Source organism: Corvus moneduloides, chromosome Z (genome assembly GCF_009650955.1).
Source record: "Corvus moneduloides isolate bCorMon1 chromosome Z, bCorMon1.pri, whole genome shotgun sequence".
Lineage (NCBI taxonomy): Eukaryota > Metazoa > Chordata > Aves > Passeriformes > Corvidae > Corvus > Corvus moneduloides.
The window spans coordinates 47,692,162-47,713,256 of NC_045511.1; the positions used below are offsets into that span (position 1 = coordinate 47,692,162).

General features: G+C 37.3%; 1 protein-coding gene across 1 annotated transcript in view; it reads left to right on the forward strand.

The window, feature by feature from the left end:
• The window catches only part of ZNF608 (zinc finger protein 608), an 81,202-nt gene that overhangs the window by 21,025 nt on the left and 39,082 nt on the right, over window positions 1-21,095 (forward strand). The window contains exon 3 of the mRNA XM_032096669.1: window positions 15,673-15,928. Coding sequence (XP_031952560.1) covers window positions 15,673-15,928 — 256 coding nt within the window. The remainder of the gene's footprint in view (window positions 1-15,672; window positions 15,929-21,095) is intronic.

The window sequence follows — 21,095 nt, forward strand, 5'->3', positions numbered from 1 at the left end:
TGCTGTGTTTAATGCTGAAATGTATCTCAGTAACCATTATAAATCAACAAATATTTGGAAGTTCCTTCCTGTTAGATGTGTTTTCACAGTGCAGAGAAGGCTATGGCACTAATTGTTGAAGAGTTAGTTTTTTCTTCAGTATGCCGGTGTTTCCATATAGATGCTTATGTGTGTAGTTACTTGGATTTCAAGCTATTTTCATCGCATCAAGAGAAGCCTAAGAAACATAAGAGATGTATACTGGCTGTGTAAGTACTGAGGGCTGAAATCAAAACACTATCTTTCTTTCCTGGTTACAGTTAACCTCTGGTTGAACTCTTGACAGCTCAAACTGGCACCAGCCCCATTTCTTCCAGAGCTTCCTCATCCAAATTTGTACATGCAGATATGTGGGAGTTACTAGGATGATGACAGGTGCCATTTACAGGACACTGGAGGTCTAGCTTGATTGACCTGACCTGAGAAATGTGCTTTAAGTAGCCGTAGAGACAAAGGTATTTAATGTGTGAGTCAAACAAGCCTAGTAATGACAGTAGTTTCCAGACTGTTTTCCTTTGTCTAGCCTAATTAAATATCCAGAGAGTTGTTTTATAAGCTATGTATTGTTCAGAGAGCCATAGTTACTTCCATAAAAGTAAGCTTAAAGAAATGTGCATAATTGGAGAAAAGATTGTGGTGGCATGGGTGTGGCTGCAAATCTTGAGTTTATAGACAGGGAAGCTGTCTTTGGTTTGCCCGCAAAATCTGTGGTTAATCTAGTGGATAATAACGTAGCTTTTGATTATCAAACAGTTTCAAAGTACGGTGACACAATGTTTGTTTCCAAGCTGTTAACTTTCTGAAAAGTCACTGTATCTCACTTAATTAATAATGTTATAGGGTCAGCATGTTGCTCGATAAGCAAATTCATCACATTAATTAAAACGTGAGTGTTGTAATCTTAAAATACAGTTATCTGACCTTTTAAAAGAACGGCTTGTGTGCTACTCCGTGCCACTGTTATAATGAATTAGAAATAAAAATCTAATAATGAGTATGTTTTCTTTCTAGTGGAACTAAGTATGGAGATCTTTTCCTTGTGTGTCACTGCTGTTACAGTCAAGGGTGTTGTCAGTATTAAAATTTAAATACCACCTCCTCCTCGATGTGATGACCCACCCTTAAGGGGAAGGTGGGTCATCACACGCACTCATCACCGCTGAATAAAGTTGTTTTTGATTGTAACTTTACGGATTAGCAGTTCCTTAGTTCCCATATTGCTGTCCAAAGCACAGGGGTAGCCTAAAATGGCTGCAGATTACGATGTATGGCTGCTCTTGTGAAGCTGCAGCTGTGAATCTCAAAGAGGATGTAACCATGCAGAATCGCTCTTTTAGATGGTCATTAGCGCTGCATAAGTACAAGCCTCTTTTTCAGAGAGCATTTATTCTTCACGGTTCTTCTACTAGTATGTGATGGCAATGTCATTTGCCAAGCATTGAATAACAATGAATGTTTTATTGAAGTACAGTATTCTGAACCAGTGCTTTTTTTAAGCTGTTTAAGTGCTTAATTTTCGTTTGACTGCTCCTTTTCATGCAAATGTGAGTGTAGCAGAAAAATCCAATACATCCTTCTCCCTTGTGCTTGTGTGATGTATTGGACTAAGCTGAAGGCTTGTGTGTGGCAGAAGGAAACACAGCATAATTTATCAGTTATCCACTGGCACCCTATCCTATTCCGGTTTTAGTTGTCTTTTCTTCAGTTTGTTTAGAACAAACATGTGCAAAAAACCAAAGCAAACAAAAAAACCCCGAAATTTTTCTGTGTGATACTAAGGTAAAAAGCAAGTCAAGAAACAGTCTCTTCCTTGCCCTTAAAATTCCCGTCAAACAGAGAAAAAATTAAGCACAATATTCCTTTTTTGTGAATGAAAAGTGGAATTAGGTCTAAATATTTCAATGCATGGTTCTTTCACTCTTCTTCCAAGGACCAAGTTGCACGTGGAGGCATTATAACTTCATTTATGAAGGGCAGGTTTTTAATGTTGTTAGCATCTACAGCTTTGGCAAGATTTTTTTGAACAGGCTAGCACCTACTTTTGCCATTATGAGGATCTGAGGCTAAACTCATGCACCCAGTCTGCTTTGTCCTTTTGAGCATCTGGCCCCTTGTTTTGATTTGTGAGCTATCTTGAAAATCTGGCATCAGTCCTGGGGTTTAAGTTCTAATTAAATAAAGTACACAGTCTGGCCATAAGCTTTGCAATACACTGAGGAAAGGAAGAAGTGGGAAAAAAGCTATCTTCCTTTTATAGTCAGTGAAATTGAGATGGCGAGACTACAGAGTTATTGAAAATAGACAATATATTTCCATGCTGAATATTTCTTTCAAAAATGGCTTTTAGAGCTTACATACAGACCAAACCAAACGTGTCTGTGTTCTCAGAATTCCTAGGTTTTAATACCACAAAGCAAGTTATGACATTATGGCATGAAAATTAGCCATGCCATGCCATAGTCCAATACATCATTGTATCCATTCCTGTATTATCATCAGACTCTTTACCATGATTTGGGAATGCAAAGTAATTTTCACTTGTTTGGGGGCAGAACAACAGATACTGTGCTTGTTCCGTGGAACAGTAAACAAATACTTGTCAGAATTCAAGTGCTGTGATACTAATTTTAATAAAACATGTGATCTTTCCTTCCTAACTATAAACAGTATCAAAAGCAAGTGGTCAGTCTTCAGGAGATACTCAAATTGATCCAGTCTAATGTCTCTTAAATATGTACTTCTTTGCTATGTAAGAGCAGAGAACTTTCTATATTATGCGTATCGAGATCAAAGAAGCTTGTGTTTATCTGATTCTTTTTGCCATTTTTTTCTCTATAGAAAAGCTAAGTTGAAATGTAAGAATGTGTATGAAGTTCTTTGCTTATGTTCAAAGGTCCACTAGTTCTACCTCTGTATCTTGGGTGTATGATTTTTCCAGAGTCTGTGTGTGTGTGAGCCTTCTTTCTCTATCCTCAAAGAAGCAATGCATCTTCAGGTATCTTTGATCCATTTTCTGGTTGGCCATTAGTCATATTGATTCTCCAGTGATAAAGGAAGCTTTGTTCTCATTGCAGTTTTAACAGTTCAGTGTCAAGGTCTGTCACATAAACACTGTTGACATCAAAGATAATTAGCAAAAATGTATAATTTTGCAAAAATACAAACTCAGTTATATTTCACCTTTTGTATTTGAGATCAGGAAAGGAAAACTGAGCAGGTTGGTTTTAATATCCAAGAGGAGGGAAATTCCAGGAGCAAATGAAAACAAAACAGCTTCCTCAAAATTGAAAAATAAACATGTCCTTAATTTAAGTATCTGAAAGTAGCGATTTGAACTACTTTGTTCACAGGTAGGCTTTGAACTAAAATACTGTTTACATACATATTGAGAACTGTTGTCAACCGGTGCACTTCTTCTATTTTATTGTAGTACAATGCTTGCTTTAATCCATTTAATCCATCCAAGAGTCAGTCCAATGAGAAGGAAGGGAAAGGCAGCAGAGGTGTAATAAACACTGATTTAATTTTTACAGCACAGTACATTATTGAACTATAAAATTGTGTGATTAGCCAACTCATTAACACTGTCTTAAAGCAAATAAGTGTTTAGAGCTTGACACACTTAGTGCTGAAAACCTCTCTAATAGTAAATTTTAAAAGTAACCAGTGTTGCTTGGAATAAAGATTGTGCTGCTGTGCATCATCAGGAGCTCTGTATTAGGGCTCTCATCCAATGATTCCATTTGAATGCATTCCCTGTTTTACAGCACTCCTGTCTGTACTGCTTTGACACTTCCTTGAGAGTGGTGCCATGTAGAACCTGCAGCACACTTGTACAGGACTGCCACAAAAATAACTTAATAGATTTAAGTACTGCCTTCCACTTTATAAAAGGGTTTCTTTTCACTTGCTCTTTTGTCCTGCATTTATTGGTAGTGACTTAGGAGGCATAGTAACAGCCAATATGAGTCATTGCAGTCACCTAAGTCTGTATCTTTCTGGTAGAATCCCATTGATCTAGTTGCTGAGTTAGTTGTTTATGCCCTTAGCATTTTCAGTGGTGATCTAGGAGAGATCTAATTGCCTGGTATGAGACATCTGAAAATTCCCATATTTTTGTACATAGACTGCTCATGGAGTGCTTTTTGAAAATGATGTATTTGAGCTGAAAATTTAGAAAGTCTTGACCCCTTTTGGAAGAGTCTAAAAATAGATAAACAGTCTCTTTTTAATTTGCTAGATACTGGGAGGCCACTCCTGTCAAACTTAACTCATGTCACTTTGCGAATTAACTCCAACATTTGGTATTAGTTTGTATTAGTTCTTTCAAATTTGAAAACAATGTTAGAGAATGCTTGGAAAACAAATTTACTGTCTCAGCCAGCTTAACAAAGACATATCATCTCAATAAATTTAACTTTTTTTTAATCAGATTTTTTTTTTAAAAGTAATTATTAGCTATACAATGGTGAATCACTTTCTTGTTTTAATCCTGTGCTTACAAAGTTACTGCTTTGGAAGAGATCTGCCTGATGAATGTTTCCCCAGGTTGGCTTTTAAGCAATTGAATTGTAAGATCACTAGTTGTTACAGAATGACAGAAAGAGGGAACACACTGAAATTAACATCTTGAGATGTTTTAGGGTGAGGCTCATAGCACACTGGGTTTTTTTGGGTATATATCAGAGATAATTTTTTAAAACAGATATATTCCAAAAACATGTCTAAGACAAGATAAAATGTATTTCTAAAATTGTGTCAGCCATTGAACCTACAGGTGATCTATCTTTAAGGGCCTGTTGTGTTCCAGGCATTGCTTTTGCTATGGGAAAATAAGTGTAAACCTGAGTGAGCAAGGGACTCTCACACACAGTATTAGGCTATGTGATTTAGCTCAGTGATGCTTAATCACATGAGTTTAGGATGTTACATTTCTCTAGCAGCAGTTGCCATCTGCATGTGCTGACAGAATGATTGTGGGAGAGAGTTCTGTCCCCTTTGGTGCAAAGCACACATGGAGCCTGTGGTTCCGCCTCTGGAGAAGCCAATTTCAGACTGAGCTGTCACTGCCACGCTCTCTCATGGACCCTGTACAATGAACTGACATGTCAAGATGAATGCCACCAAAAGTGTGAGACAAGGTGCGGGCGGGATTTAGGTCAGATCCAAGTTGTCCACAGGTTTGGATGTTAGAGACACGAGTACTGCTACAAGACTGTACCCTTAGTGAAAGTTGTCATTACAAGTGTCCCTGGAGCAGTAAAGCTGTGGAAGCTAGCAGTGCCATGGCTGCCTGAACAAACAGTCTGAGGCTGATACCTCTTTAGTCCAGCTGTTTACTAAAGGAGGAGTTCCACAATATGAATCTGGTGCTTGACATACTTGGTGCCTTTATGTGCTTGCTTGAGTAGTTAAGACCCTCTTAGCTGTGTCAATTTGACTAACAGTATGCCATCCTGAAGTAGGATATGAGATGTGTGGTACTCTACGTAAGAAAAGTAAAGGGAATGATTGTCTGGAAGACCACAGCAAAGTGGGAACTGTTAAAATTGGTTTATGTCAGAACAGAATATGTACTCTGGAGCTGTGCCTAGAGCTACTGGCTCTGGGACAGCGAAGAGTCTAAAAGGTTCTTGCTTCTTGCTTCCTCTTTGCTCAGAGGTTAATTACTGGCAGTAACTGAGATAGCTTGTATAAAGGTAGCTCTGGAAAATCCCTACAAATAAATTCTCTCTTCCCTTAGATACACAGTATTGGTAGGATTGGATTCAGGTTTTTTGCAGCCATGCTGTGAAACCTCTCTATTTTTAGACCCTCGAGTAGAGTCCAGAGAGAGCAGACAGTGATGGGACTAAACCATCCAGCTGAAAGTGCTGCATTTAAAATGTCAGCAACAAGTCGTTTGAGGTCCATCTTCATAGGCATGTTTACTTTTGTACAGAGGAATAACTGTTCCTGTTGGAGTTACATTCTTGGCTTGTTTCCATACATTTATATGCAAGAAGAGTAAACCTCTAGTCAACTACACTCCATAGAAGTCGTTAAAAAAGGCATAATTGTGGATTTTTTTTCCCCACACACATTTGAAGACCAAAATGAACCTGAAAATGAGTTGGTAGTATTTCTACTTCAGTTTTTCAAAGTCATTAGCAATACAGAGTAAATGGATGCCTTTAAGTCTGGCTAATTTGTATATAATGGTAAATAGATCTGAGGATGAGAAAAGTCATCAAACACTTCGGTGTATGGATATTAATTTCCAAATATCTGAATAATGGTTGCAGGATTGATGCGTTCAGGAAAGGAACACACAGAACTTGTTGCCTTTGTCCACCAGCTAGAGCTTTTCCAGCCTTTCACAACTTCCCATATGTCAATGAAAAACATTTTCCGAGAAATTGGCCGCTTCGTGCTTTGTAACTAATGCCAGCTTTTTCATGGACCAGTTCAAGGCAGAGCAAAGGGAAAAATGCCTTGTTTTAGTGCATGAATTACTCTGACAAGCTTTCACATCGCTCCTCCTCTTATTAATATTCTTTTTGATGTGAGCTTGTAAAACAGAGGATTGGCTGTTAATCTCTGGGATCTCAAGGGCTTTTGGCAGTGGCCCATAATTGATGTGTTCACATGGCTGTTGTCTGACTACTAATGATTAGACAGCAGTGTTATCTCCCAGCTAAATCAGTGTTGCTTATAAATCACACTTGATAAAGTGCAGTTTCATTTCTTCAAAGGGTCTGTGCATGTCTATATAGTTTGATGCAACTGCCAGAGCCATTTCATGATTTTGTGACAGGTTAGATTAGGTTTATTTTTATGAGCAAGATATTTGAATTTCTACCAAGCATTCAGAAATGTTTTTGTTTTTTGGGGGCTTTTTCTGTCTTTGTTTTAAGTTTATTGTGCGTGGGTAGAATAGAAAGGATATGCACAGTTAGGGCAGACCATCCTAGAAAGTGCAAGTAACTGGAGAATATAACACATGAAAAGTGGAGTACTTGGACGGTCGAATTCTTTTGCTTTGTTTGAACAGAGAGGGAGCTTCATTTGCAGTAGGTGTTGATCACTCTGTTACACTATAAAAATAGTCTGTGAGAGCATAAGAAAGGACATATGGAAACACAAGGTATTTCAACAATGGTGTCTGGGATTTTCCGGGTGAAACTGGGTCCTTTGCATGCCTCCCTTCTTTTTCAGCAGAACAGGAATGATAAATCCTTTATAAAACTCTTCAAATAAAAACTTCTGTGTTTGGGCTCCTAGAGAGCATGCTAATGAGGATCTTAAGGTACTAAGGCAAAATCAATAGGCAAAAATGTTGAGATAGGGACATGAAAACAGAGATCTCAAGGTGACCTGAATACTCAGCCACTGAAAGGACAAGATTTGTCTGTCTGTTAGGTAACCTGTAATCAGATAACTTGGTGCTGATAGTGAGGATGCTCTCATGAAAAAGAACTAAATCTGGGTTTCTCCTCTCTGCCCAAACTGAATGACCTCAGAATTGAGGCAATTAGGTCAGAAAATTTTGAAAGGTCTTTCTTGCTGACTTTGGTTCTTGTATTTGCCTTCATATTGTAAGATTAATCCTTCAGTCTCATTATTAAGGGTATTGAACACTTTGTGTCAGAAACCGGCGCCAACCCAATAATTTGGAGAGAACAGATATTAGTGGTTTCCTCCTCTCAAGGATTATTTACCCTTAAAAAAATCTTTACTGTACATGTATTATTTTTGGAATTTTTTTAGAGCTCTTATTTGAAATGCTATCTACTTTTCTCCCTGGTAAAACAACGACTACAGTCCAAGCGCTGCCCACAGTTATGCTTCAGTGGACCTACTCTGGATTTATACCAGTGAAGGTGTACATCAGCTGGGAAAAAAAAGTCTTGTCATGAATTGTCTTTCCTGAAGACACTGTAAATAGATCAAACTGCATTTGAGAATAAAGACTTTAACTAGATATCCAACAGTGGGGAATTTCAAGGAGAGCTAAACAATAACGCTTCAGCTCCTTTTTCAGTTGAACTGTCACAATGAAAAGGAAAGCTGAAGGGTCATTTTAGAAATTTTCCTTTAGTGACTTGCTAAATAATCATGAATGTGTATGTCCCATTCTTGAAAGTAATAATACTGTCTAGTCCTTTAAGTAAAATTATGACACAATATCCTACACTTCGTACTGTTTGTAGCTAATAGTGTGAAGTTAGCCTAAGGAATATAGAAAAAACCTAACTGATATGGATCCTACGCGCTATCAAAAAGCACAAGGAGACCTCTAGAGCAATAATACAGGAATATATTAGTCAAAGACCCACATGTCTTGCCTAAAAAGTCTAAGGGCTTTTTAAATTAAAAATTTTAGGGTCTGTAGACATCAATAAATATGGGGCCATTAAGTCAAATGCTTAATTTTCAGAACATGCTGAAAATGCCATCCCTAAGAATGTAGTCAGGCATGTTAAAGCTTTTGGTATGCATAGGCCATCAACAAAGTTCAGTTCTGCTTGTGAGGATTATAGAAGGTCTTTGACAACCTTTTGGAAGAGAAATTAGTTTAGACAATTTTTCTTAACAAAAATGTACTGAATTCAGGGAGCAACAGCCTGAATCATAATGTGTGCAACTTTGCACTCGCAAAGTGAGTGTTCAGAAAGTGGGTAAAAGGCAGCAGTGGGCCGTTGACATGCAGAAAGTCAAAAAAGTACAATGAAGCCATTTCTCTTCTGAGTTTTGTTTGCCACTTTATTATACATTGTCCTGGAGTCCTGGAAAAACTCCAGAAGTTTTATTGAATGTCTTATGTTCCTGTACTCCGGAACGGCTGAAATGGCAGCTCTTCCACGAGGCTGTGGTTGCATCATCAAGTAACTGAAACCATCTTTTGGTAGTGGAGAAATTCTGCTATGGAGTCATAGAGTCATGATTTGGTTGGACATTAAGAATGAAAATTTGCAGTGGAGCAGTGAAATGATGATGCAATCAAATTAAATATTATCTTCCTATATACCATTAAAAATGAGAAAATTTTCCTTAGTCTGTTGGAGTCTTGATCTGTCATAGAGCAACCATGCCTTCCTTCTCGGGTTGAAGTCTTATATGTGTTAGAAATAAACATTTGAAAACTGAGGGTAATATTTATTTATAATGCTATGAGATTTATGTAAGCAAATAACATATCTATTTTCAGGCTCAGAACCCTGGAAGGTTGACTGTGGCAGAAACTTTGGAATAAAAAGAACTGATTGCCATTGTTAAAATGAAAAGTTTTTTTCTTTAAAATGAAAAGCTTCTAAAGGGTCATATAACTTCATAACCCTCATAACATTCATAACCCTAGGAACCTAGCCATCACCAGTAGGTGGACATGCCTTGGTTTTTGCCATATTCAGTTGCATGACACTGACAGATACTGGACATCATTCCGCAGTTTCTATCTAGCCCCAGACAATCCAGAGAAATAGCTTTCTTGACTATTCAGAATAATTCCTTTCTTAATTGTGGACTACAGTGTACCTCTCTACACAGGATAGATATCTTGAGTGAATTTCAGTACTTGTTTATTTTGTATTAAAGCTTAGCAAAGCATAATGGCTGACTGAAGAAAAGTTTGGAAGTGCAGACTGAAGAGCTGACCAGGAGAAATCAAGACTCAATGCAGAAAGGTGTTCTAGAAACAATTATCTCAATGAATGTGATTTACTTAGGCTGAATGAGGAGAAATGTCTCTACGAGAAATTTGCAGGTGGTGATCTGGGCATCCTCCCAGGACTCTGCCAAGTGTTAGAGTTGACATACAATTTTTCACAGACACAGCCTTGGCAAAAGGATATCACTGGCAGCTGTCAAATGCTAATCTTTCTCACAGTAAAATATGTGAATGGCTTGGGAAATCCCAATCATCTGAGCTAGAATGGGAGATCCAAGAGAGGACAAAGAAGTTTCCTTGCCTTTTGTTCAGCACTGTTGTCCTGCATTAGACCCTACTCAGAACTTTGGCTTTTCATCATAGGCTTCATTAATGCTGTTCTAAAAATAAAATACAAGCATTATCATGTCTTTGGAGGTGCTGCAGATACATAATGTCACATAGTCACATAAGGTCTGAGGAGGTCTGGAGGTCACCTTGTAAAAAGAACATGCAACTGTGAAAAGATGAGTTTGCAGAACTCTGTGTGCTGGTCAGCGTGGCTGATGTGAGTGGCAAAGAATATTTTGGGTACAAGGGGGACTTTTTTTCCTTGTTCCCCATATTGAAAGTTTAGTAGCAGAGTAAGAGTTATAAGTGGATATTTTTTTAGCTTAATAGCAACTGTTCAGAATACTGAAATCATTCCAGATGTGAGTGATTTGCTGCTTTACTAGGGAAAAAAGTGTCAGTTCTGTTAATGCCTTTTTTCTCTCTCCAGCTACTCAGTTGATTGAAGTGGAGAAGTTAATTTTAAGAGTAGGAAATACTTGGAAACTGCAAGTAGACGCTACTTATGTTACTCAGTTCAACAAAATTACGCATCGCGTTTCTTGTTCATAATACAATATTTGTAAAGTATAAGCATTTAAAAAAATATTCCCAAACAGAGGTTTCAAAGTGTGAAACTTGGCTGAAATTTATCAGTTTGAATCATCTTTGTTGTTCTTTTATGTTTAAGCTCTTGTGATTCTCAACTGGGTTCACCAAAATAACTAATTTTCGTAGTATCTCTGATCTTCCTGAGTTTTGAATGTAAAGCTTGTAATAGATATGTCTGTCCTATGGCAGAAATTCCCTTCTACATCCATGTCTTACAGTATTTCTTTTTTTCTATGCTGTCATTTATGGCATTGACTTTTTTCCCCCTCAACAATTTGATGTAGAACATTTGAAGAAAACAAAATATCATTTCTGTTAAGCATGATATCACAATGTTTCTGAGTTGGCCTCTGATATGATTTATAGGCAAGAAATACTGAACTGAGATTAAAATGGGATCTTTTAGACAAAATGGAGATTTTTCATAGTGGTAATTCCTGTCACATGGTAGAATATGAAGGAGTAGCTTTAGGTTTTGGATATGTAAATTCTCTGTAGGGCAAGGTGTGTAGCAAGAGGAGAGTTGAAGATCAGTGAGATGTTTGGAAGTGCAGACATGCTTCTGAGCACACAGGCATTTTTCTCATGTCACATTCTCCCATATTTGTTTTCTTCCAAAGGAGTTACATTAATTTCATTAAAATTACTTCTGATTTATGATGTTGTGCATGAGATTACAGTGAGGTCTTCTGGGGTCACTGTTGCTTTAGAAAATCAAGATGGAGGCAGGTATACCTTATGTAAAAAAAGGCTAGTCTCCTTTTCACTGTAAAATCTAGAGAAAGCAATTTTTAGGACTCAAAACTTCCAGATAGGGCTGAATTCCTTTATTTCCTGTTTTCCTTTCCAGACACAGTGATTCTGTGAAGTATTAATTCAAAACTGTAAAGAACTTCTCAATGTAATTTTCAGAGTTGGAAGTTTCTTAGTCCTTTCTGTCTTCGTGTTGTTGTCTTTGAGAGGGAAGATTTAGGTTTGCAAAGGGCCAGGCTTTGGTTTTCAGTTAGACTCTATAATAGGATTCAGATCTTCTTTTCACATTCTTTCTATTAGTGCAAACATTCCCACTGGGAATGCTTTCAGTATTTTTCTTTTTTTCTCCATTTAAAAATAAGTGCTTTCTGGGAAGGGCTTGTACTCAGACTGAAACCTTCTCCTCTGCCTTTCTTCTGGCTGTGTTGGTAGATGGATTAACTGGCTTTTGGCATATACATTTCAAAATCACCTGGTGTATGACACTGCAGTAGTGTACGACCCACTTTGGCCTTAGATTGGTAGACCACGTTATCGTTGATACATATCTCCAAAGATACACCTTCATGAAATCAGGAAGGTGAGTTTTGATACACAGAACTTGATTCCAGCATGTAAAGTGCCTGAGTAACTGAATGGCAACCTTGCTTATTAGAAAGTCTTGTCTATTTCTTGTTAGTACGATATTTCCTTTCTTTTCCGTGTGTGCTTCCTCCTACTGACAAATGTTATGCAGCCACCAAAATAGACTTTTTTTTTTTTTTTTTTTTTTTTTTCTTGTGGTAAATGTTCAGATAAAGGATTGCTCCATGGAGCAGTGACTAGATTGTTTGGCAGGCAGTCTTCATTTTCTGTGAGCTTTCTGCTACTAAGCATCATAGCTCTCTGATACGATCAAACACTTGGCAGTGGAAAACTGCCGTGAATAACACTGCAGCTTTGTAGCCTTTGTCACCAATCAGCTCTCAAAAGCTCTTGGAACTAGGTGAAGAAAATATTGCTTGAATATTTCTGTCTTTTTGTACTCCTTTGATTATGCGTCTAAAGAGAGCATCTATGTAAATAACCTTCTTCAGATTCAGATTTTCAATCTCATATTGGAATCTCTTGTGTGATAAACAGCAAGGCTACTGTTCAGTATGCGCCAACACCTGGGAATAATAATGAAAAAATAACAGTGAGAAACTGCAGAGCATCTGTTCTTGACATTAACTTTCCTCAGTTTGACAGACTGCCACCACCAGATGTTAGTCTTATGTGCCTTTTTTTCCACTGGAGATGGCGGCCTTCCTGCCTCTCTTTGCCTCTAATAGCTTACATCAGTGCCCTTTGGAGAATTCATGAAAACGATTGTGTCACCACAATGATCTCTAAGAACCACCACTTTGCAGTGCTGTTACGATTATCAAACAAGATGGGATAATTTTAAAACATGGAAATCTGGAGCAATGTTTAAGCTTAGTATATTTTTTTCTTTTGAGTAAGGTCATATATGTGCAATGAACAGGTACCTCAGGGACAGTAAATGTCCACTTATTTCTCAGCCAAAGGTTTAGTGTTTTAATTCACAGAGAAACAGCCCCGTTTAGTGCAAGCGCTCCTATTTGGCCTTGTCCTGGGTGAACATTTCTAGCGGAAAACACGAACGTTTATTAATGGCTCTAAATAAACCAGACCTGAGTACAAATATTTGTTACAAAGAACTTAATAGGATACACTGTCAGATCCATGCTTTCGTTAGCTCCCCCTCACTGTTTATAATACTCAAAAATGGAAAACACATCTGTCAGTTTAGTCTACATTCACTTAAAACATTGGCTAGTTTAGTATGACCACAGAAAACACTTTGGATTTTTTTTCCTCTGGTTTTGTGATGAGTATATTTTACGGAAAAATGATGTTGCATTTGTAGTAGGAGGTTTTGCACAGCTTTACAAAACACCATGTAAACTGTCAAACAGGCTATTCATCAGCATTTTTTGGGTTTATAATGGGATGTGGCTTAGCTTTTCTTAAGTGCTAGGCTCCATTTTCCTGCCAGTTACTGATCCCAGTTCTCTTCTGGCTTGAAGTAAGGTATGTTAAGAACTCCTAAATTATGCCTGGGGTACAGATTGACCCCGTTTCACTGACAGAGCACCATTACACAGCCAGTGCCAGGGAGCAGGGCTCTGTGCCATCCAACCGTGTGCCTCCACTTGGCAGCAGACAGCAGGAGCTGTAGAGCGTAGAATCAGTGTCTCCCCACGCACGGCATACACAGTTATGGTTTTGTGTGATGTGTGCTATTAGATACTGCAAGAAACAGCTGCTGCTGGGGGTCAGCTGATATTTGACTTTCCTGTGTGCATTCAGGTCTGCTCTGCAAAGCATTCTGCCTGTGCTTTAACTGTGCAGCTCTGTTGGCATAAAGAGAAGAATAAAGACATCATTGCTTGAGTGCATTGTTCCTATGCCACAGGAGCTCTGCTTTAACCAGTAGAATGTTGACAGTATTAGTAGATTTTTATCCCTTAGGGACGCTTTTAGTATTTATGTTTTGCTTTGGGTTTGGTGTTGTGGGGTTTTTTGTTGTTGTTTGTTTGTGGTTTTTTGTTTGGTTGGTTTTGGTTGTTTTGTTTGTTTGTTCTGGTTTTTTGGTTGGGTTTGTTTGTTTGGGTTTTTTTACTTACCTTGAACCTGAAGATTTCATTCTAAATAAAAAGAATCCCCTCTAAATGAGGAATACTTTGGAGAAGACTGTGATTATGGGTCCTTCCCCTCTCCTGCCTAGTTCTAATGTAATTGAGATCAGAATCCAGGCTGGTCATACTAAGATCATACAAAACATTTTTACAACATTTATTGAGAAGTGTTCAGCACACATAAGGCTTGCATACACAATTAAAAGCCTTGACTCTCAGTTTGAGTCAATGAATAATGCTAAAAGCAACAGAATTGTTACAAAGGCCAATAGTAACAATTGTTACAATTTTTAAAAAGGTCTTCCTAATTTGTCATTTTATTTTCTCATTATGAAAAGTGTCCATTTGATGAAGTGAGCTGATCTATGATACATGTATAACACCTATTAGTTTGTCCTTTTCTTTGTATCCCCATTTTGCTTTACAAGAAGGCAAAATGAACTTTGATCTACATTAAGATACATTTCAGCAAAACCTAGATGATGTATGGTGAGTCATTATGTCTTTTCTGTTGAGTCTTCTTACAAGGTCCAAAATGAAAAACATAGTCTTGAAGACATCTGATCATCTATTTTGATGCAGCTAAAAAGCAGCTGTTTTTAAAAAAAATTATTATGCTGAAGAGTGGTTTCTTCAGGTGATATCTGTGATCCAGTGGGCCAAATGAACATGAGTTCCAGGTGGTTTAGGTAGTTGAATGGGCACACTCACATCCTTATCTAGCTGTCTTTTATGTGACAAGGGATGTTAGAGCCCAAGTGACATATCGAAAACCTTCAGCCATATCTTTACACAGAAAATCTGCTATTGAGGAGATTGGAAGTTATACGGGAGAGATGATGATGATGAGAACGTCTTCAGTTCATATGCAGATATTGTCTCTGTGAATTGTCTTGTGCATAGACTGATTGTCTGGCGGGATGTATTCTTCTAAATATGCATTTTGGAAACCCTGAGAAATTAGATGGTTTGGCTAGATTCTTACAAAAGTCCTCATCTGTTATTCCAAGCAGAAAGATCTAAATGTTGTCTGTAAGGTATTAGGTGGGTCATCCTAATGTATTTTAAATGATTGGATGACAAGAGATTGTATTTGCTGCCGTATGGATATTAGAATTGTTCCAACTACTAATTTCTCTATGATACACATGAAAGAATGGCACTTGTGTCTTTGTACTGTCTTTATAAATGTTTTTCTTTAAATAGAAAATGAAGTTCCCAGTTCGCAAAATTAATTTCCATCCACAAATCAGTCTCTGTCAGTGCCAAGAAAAAAGTAAACTTAATCCTTGCTTTAAAAACTTATTATTTCATACTAACAGTCTATGACAACAGGGAATAGTCTAGTAGAAACTTAGCAAGTTGCCTTGTTTAGCGTGTATGATAGATATTTTTGTACTTAATTTTTCATGTGCAGCATTTGGGCTAACGTCAAAAGATTGGAACTCATAAGACTGAAATTACCTGTGATACACCAAATCCCTACATAAAGAAATGCAGTCTTGGCAAACTGGGCTTCTTATACTTTTTAAAAAATTTATTTATGTATTTTATTTTTATTTTATTTTACTTTTATTTTTTTAACTCTCACAGCACCATTATAGTAAGTTTGTCTGTTGTTTTCAGGTTGATCCCCTGTTTACAGTGCCTGCACCTCCACCTCCGATTTCCAGCAGTATCACACCTCAGATTCTGCCTTCCTACTTTTCCCCATCTTCATCCAATATTGCAGCACCAGTCGAGCAGCTTTTGGTACGGACACGTTCAGTGGGTGTAAATACTTGCGAGGTTGGAGTAGTTACAGAACCCGAATGCCTTGGACCCTGTGAGCCTGGGACCAGCGTGAACTTGGAAGGAATTGTGTGGCATGAAACTGAAGAAGGTAAATTGTTTTTTCCATTAGGTTTTTCTGTGAGATTTGTTGACAAGGATACATGCTGTATCGGCCTGGGTGCTAACTAAAGGCTTGCTCATCTGTTGGGACACCATTATATACAATGACAGTCACAGCTTTACAGCTCAGCTAGTGAGTTTTTATTTTGAAAACAAATGGCAGGCCTTTCTATTGTTTAAAGCAACTGTGTTTTCCAAATGACCTACCCTGTAACCCCATCTAATAATAGAATTGTCTCCTCTTGCTATATTAAGAAAAGCATATGAAGAAATTGCTAGTAGAATAGCATAAATGTGCTAATTAAATGTACATCATGAAGAGGTGTTTATGTGATGGGAGTTGATATTTGAATAGTTTAGATGAAAACTTAGCTGAATATTTCAGCTGATAAGAAATGCCACCATTATGTAACAATAGAGGCCCCAGAGATCCTGCAAATTGATGTGATTATTTTTGCATTTTGGTTATCTGAAATATGCTTTAAGAGGAAAGCTTTCTTGCTTGAAGAAAAGTGTTCATGTGGTGAAGAAGTGCTATCAAAACCAGACTGATTTCTTTAATATCCTTTGAAGACATTTGTCCGAGTAGGAGTGCTGGAAAGCTTTGGGGAACACTAAACATTGATTTGCTATGATTTAGAACAAAGTAAGTAGGAAGAGGATTATGCAGTGATATGCAGATTTTTCGATTTTGGTTTTCAAAAGCTTATTATTAAAATACCAGCTTTCTCCTGCTAAATGTACTGCACGTGTACACTAAACTTCTGCAATTTTTCGTTAAATAAAAGCAGATGTTTTCATTTATTCCTGTGTGAAAATCTTCCTGTGATAGTTCTTATATTTCTTTTGAGGATTATTTAATTTTTAGTGATCTACCTTCCTCAACAGTGAAAACAAGATTATTTACAAAATGATATAATGACAGAATACAGCAGTGCATCGCTTCATCATAAATCCTGACATGTTTCAGACCGTATGCACAATGGCATTTCGTCCTTTGCAGTGATATATAAGACCTCACCAAAGTGCTCTACACTGTCCTCTCAAAAATCAATAGAGAGAGTCAGATTTACTTGCTTTTATATGCTCTCATCCATCCATCTTTCTCTCTGTGTATGTCTGCAGCAGATTCATAAGGTAGATTGATCCTTTTAGATTGTTTTTAAAGCACAGTATAAATTCTGTTTTAAAATATCCCTGCAGAGATGACTGCCCTTAGCAACTCCAATCTTTCTTGACTGGCCTATATTAACCAGAGTTGGAATGTGTGGGTGTTAACTGTGTTGACATGAAAGAGCAGTAGCTGTTAATGGTGTTATTCTTGCTGAATAAACTAAACTTCTGACCCCCACTGAATTTAAGAGGGCTTCCTTGCGAAAGGTTTGGCACCAGAAATGAAGTATTAAAAAAAGTGCATTCTGTTTACCAGTATCTCAGCACTCTAATGGTTTAAAAACCCTTGTTAGTTAATGGAAATTAACTCCCTTAGCCTTTTCCTAGTTTGTTTAAAACAATTTTCTGAAACAACTCAATTCAGTGATGGCATGTTTGAGCAAAACTGTTTTGAGTGTGCCTGTTTTCATAGCTTTACAAACACTCTTTGGGAACACTACAGCTATGAATGACTGCTAATACAGATAAAATGGGATTGTAAAATACTCTAGAAATTTAACTAGAGTGTAAATCAAGAGACTGAAGATAGTTGATATGATTTCTTATTGTGTGGTTTGTACCATGCTTTTTGTGTTTGAGGGTTTCAGACCCTTCTGACTGAAGAAAATAATAAAAATTTGACTGTTTTGTCCCAGAGTTCACAATCAACACTGTATTAAGAAAAAGGAGTTCCTAATGATGATTTTTTGCATTTAATTAAGTTTTGATGTTTGGAGCACTCATATAAGTATATATTTAGGTGTTTTCAAATTTTCTGACGTGTTCATGAAAGCAGTTATATAGATGCTTGCATGGAGCCATTTCTGTCAAATTCTAGGGAACAGCATGCAGATGGGTCTTCTATTTATCTTTAACAGAACAAAAAATATTACCAGATACTAATTTTCTCCAGTTATGATTTTGACTTTAGGGTAGAACACAACCTTTCCTAAACTGGTGTAAATCCAGCTTACTCTAAGTGAAGTCTTTGTACCTAGGTACATCTAAAACCATCTTGATGTTCATGATGACGTACAAATTTCGTTTGTGATGTTCATATGTTTCTTTAATATTCACTCCCTTTACTGCTTTCCAAAACTTAGTAAAAATACACATACAAACAGACATTTCTTTAGCTGTCTGGATATCCTATAGCTTCTTAACATAAAACAATCCTAAGAAGCTAAGGTATGAAAATTTCTAATCTTGGGTTGTGTTTTGAGATATTTGAATTATTTTATATCTAGTTTAGCCATTCTGTGAAATTAGTTGTGAGGTGATAAGAATAGGCTTGTAGGATGTCTGCATACTGTATTGCATATGAACCAAATATGCTGCTGAGCAGCCCTCATGTCCTGCAGCAAGTAGCTGTGGGAATGCAAATACAGAAAGGATGTGGTGAATCACAGTTATTACAACAAGAATAGTAGTGTGAGTGGGGAAAGATAAAATCAAATCGTTTATGTAGAACTCGTTATTAGCAAAAATGTAATACATGCTCTATAAAAAAGAAGGCATATACTGAGAATTCCTGTTATGAAGGTATCTGAAATAACCAGTTTTATGTATGTTAAACAGGTTGTCACATTCTGTTGCATTTGTTCTTTGAGGTCAGGAAAAGGATGATGTTCAGGTTATGAGTCATATTTTTAAGATAATCACTTCAGGGGTGGGGGGCAGGGGAAGAAAACAACACTGGATTTCAGACAAAATTCTGAAAGACCAAAAAAGGCATTGGTACACAGCTCTTTTCATTACTTCTACACCACTCTATTTAGTTGACTTGATGTAATAAATCAGACCATTTTTCCCAGAGTGTTTTAATCCTAAGAGGTGTAGAAGGAAGCTGGCATCTGAAGTCTGTGACATTTAATTACAGGGAGTGGTAACTAACCATAGCTGGTTACTCCTACAGTTGACTGAGACTGCTGGTTATCACGTGGGAATTTCTCAGTTGCTCCACTAAGCAGTGTAGTGCTTAATTTCTACGTATGTGTGCCAGAGGCATTGTCATCTGCATGACAACCTTGTTTGGATGTAACTTGGTAGTGTGGCCAAAGTGGTGGTAATGTCTGTGAAACAGAGCATTGAAGGAACTATCTGAGGCTACCCTGTAGAAGAACAAAGAGAAAGGATTATGTGGGCAAGTCAACATGAAACTGGCAGTTGATGTGGATATTTGACATCAGAAACTATCTTCAGTAAAAGTCCTTCACAGAAACAAGCTTGGTAGTGTTAACTGGAGTGTATATTCTGGTTTGGTTGGTTATTCTGATGTTCTGGGAAAGAGCTGCTAAAAGTCTCTATTGCTATACTGAGAAAAAAGCTTATCTAGAATCAGGTACTTGCTAAAATGTGTCATTATCTTCTGGGAAAACAATTTCGAAGCAAGTAATAATTGTTTCTTATTGCCTGGAGGAAACATAAATGACCCAGAAGAAAGGGAAACCACCAACCAACTTTCTAAATTGCTTAGAGCTTGCGTTTTTGTTTTGCTTCTCACACGCAGTTGACCCAGTTGCCCTGGGTCGTGTCCTGGTTTTGTTTCTGCATCTAATAGTAGTGTCTGCCTTTAGATGGCAAGCAGTAGTTCTGATGATGTCTTGTTTTCTTGAAAACTGCATAGGAGACAGTCCTTGCTGCCTTTGTGTGCAGAATGAGCTGTCTGTATGAGGTGACATTCTTCCTCTTTGTGCAGCTCGGGTGCAACCTGCTGTTGTTCAGTAACAAATAATGGGGAAATGAGTTGTGTTTTTCAATCAGGGTTAGCTTGTTGGTCTTTATAACTTGAGACTGGTTGTCAAATAAAAGAAACAGGAATCTGCGCGATCTCAGAAACCTGATGGGATCATTTCTAGGGTATTCCTAATTTATCATAGCATCAGTTCTGACACTATTTTGCAGCATTTTTAGAGAAATTTAGTAGAAAGGAGAAGGCTTAGAAGACAAAGAGGTATGCTGGTATTTGTTGTGTATAGGGTTTCCCAGCCTGCCACTTTTGCAACTAATACGCATAGTTTGTTTTGAAAACATTATCTGTTGCACAGAGCTAATGTGGATTCTTCTCTGCCTTACTATGTGGTCTTAGTTTTGCAAAGAATACTTTAAAAGAACAGTCTGTTTTAAATATCTTTGGTTAGATGTGTTTGTACATGTGTGTGTAAATAAGGGTGTGTATGTGTCAACAGAAATAGAAGAATGAGTAGACTGGCTGCCTGTTATTCCTGTTAGCAATTTTTGTAGTTTAACAACCACATTTTCTTACTTTCACAAATACAAAGGCATGATGAAACAATGAAACTTGTAATGGAGAAAGCCATGTCAAATATGTAAGGAAACAAACGTAGGCATTAGAGACTTTTATCAAAGAACATTACAACAATTCGTATAAATTTAGAGAAACATGTTAAATCACACTGTTGTCTTGAGTTCAAGCAAGGTTTATTGAGAGGGGCAATATGTTTTATTAAACCTAGAGGTACATTTGTAAACAACAGGTTCGCTTTTAGACTGGATGCATTTATTTTGCTGTGTGATGTAGACCATTGACTTGCTGGGTAGAGGGAGTGGTGGTTGGGTATTGGTAACCACCATATTTAGTTCAGAATTGTGTATTTATATGACAGAAGCATAAAGATAACTACTGCTCAAAAATCAGGCTTTGTTATGTCCACATTACAGAGAAGTGGAGATAGTAGGGTTTTTTGGCTAGTTATATTAACAGAACAGCTAAAATCCAGCTGTTCTCTACTGGTGCATGGGTCATCTGCTGACCCAGTATGAACATCACCCACTATCAAAATGCCATCGGTTAAGAAAAAGCCTTTACATGTATTTATATTTTTACATGTTATGTTTAATTTCTGCTCTTTCTACTGTATGTGATACCAGACTCAGTAAATCAGTGGATTTATGGAATCCTTGAATATGTGATTTTTTAATAAACCTCAGCTGTCTCATTGTATTATCTCAGGCACTTGGAGTCTGGCACCTAGTACGTGTTA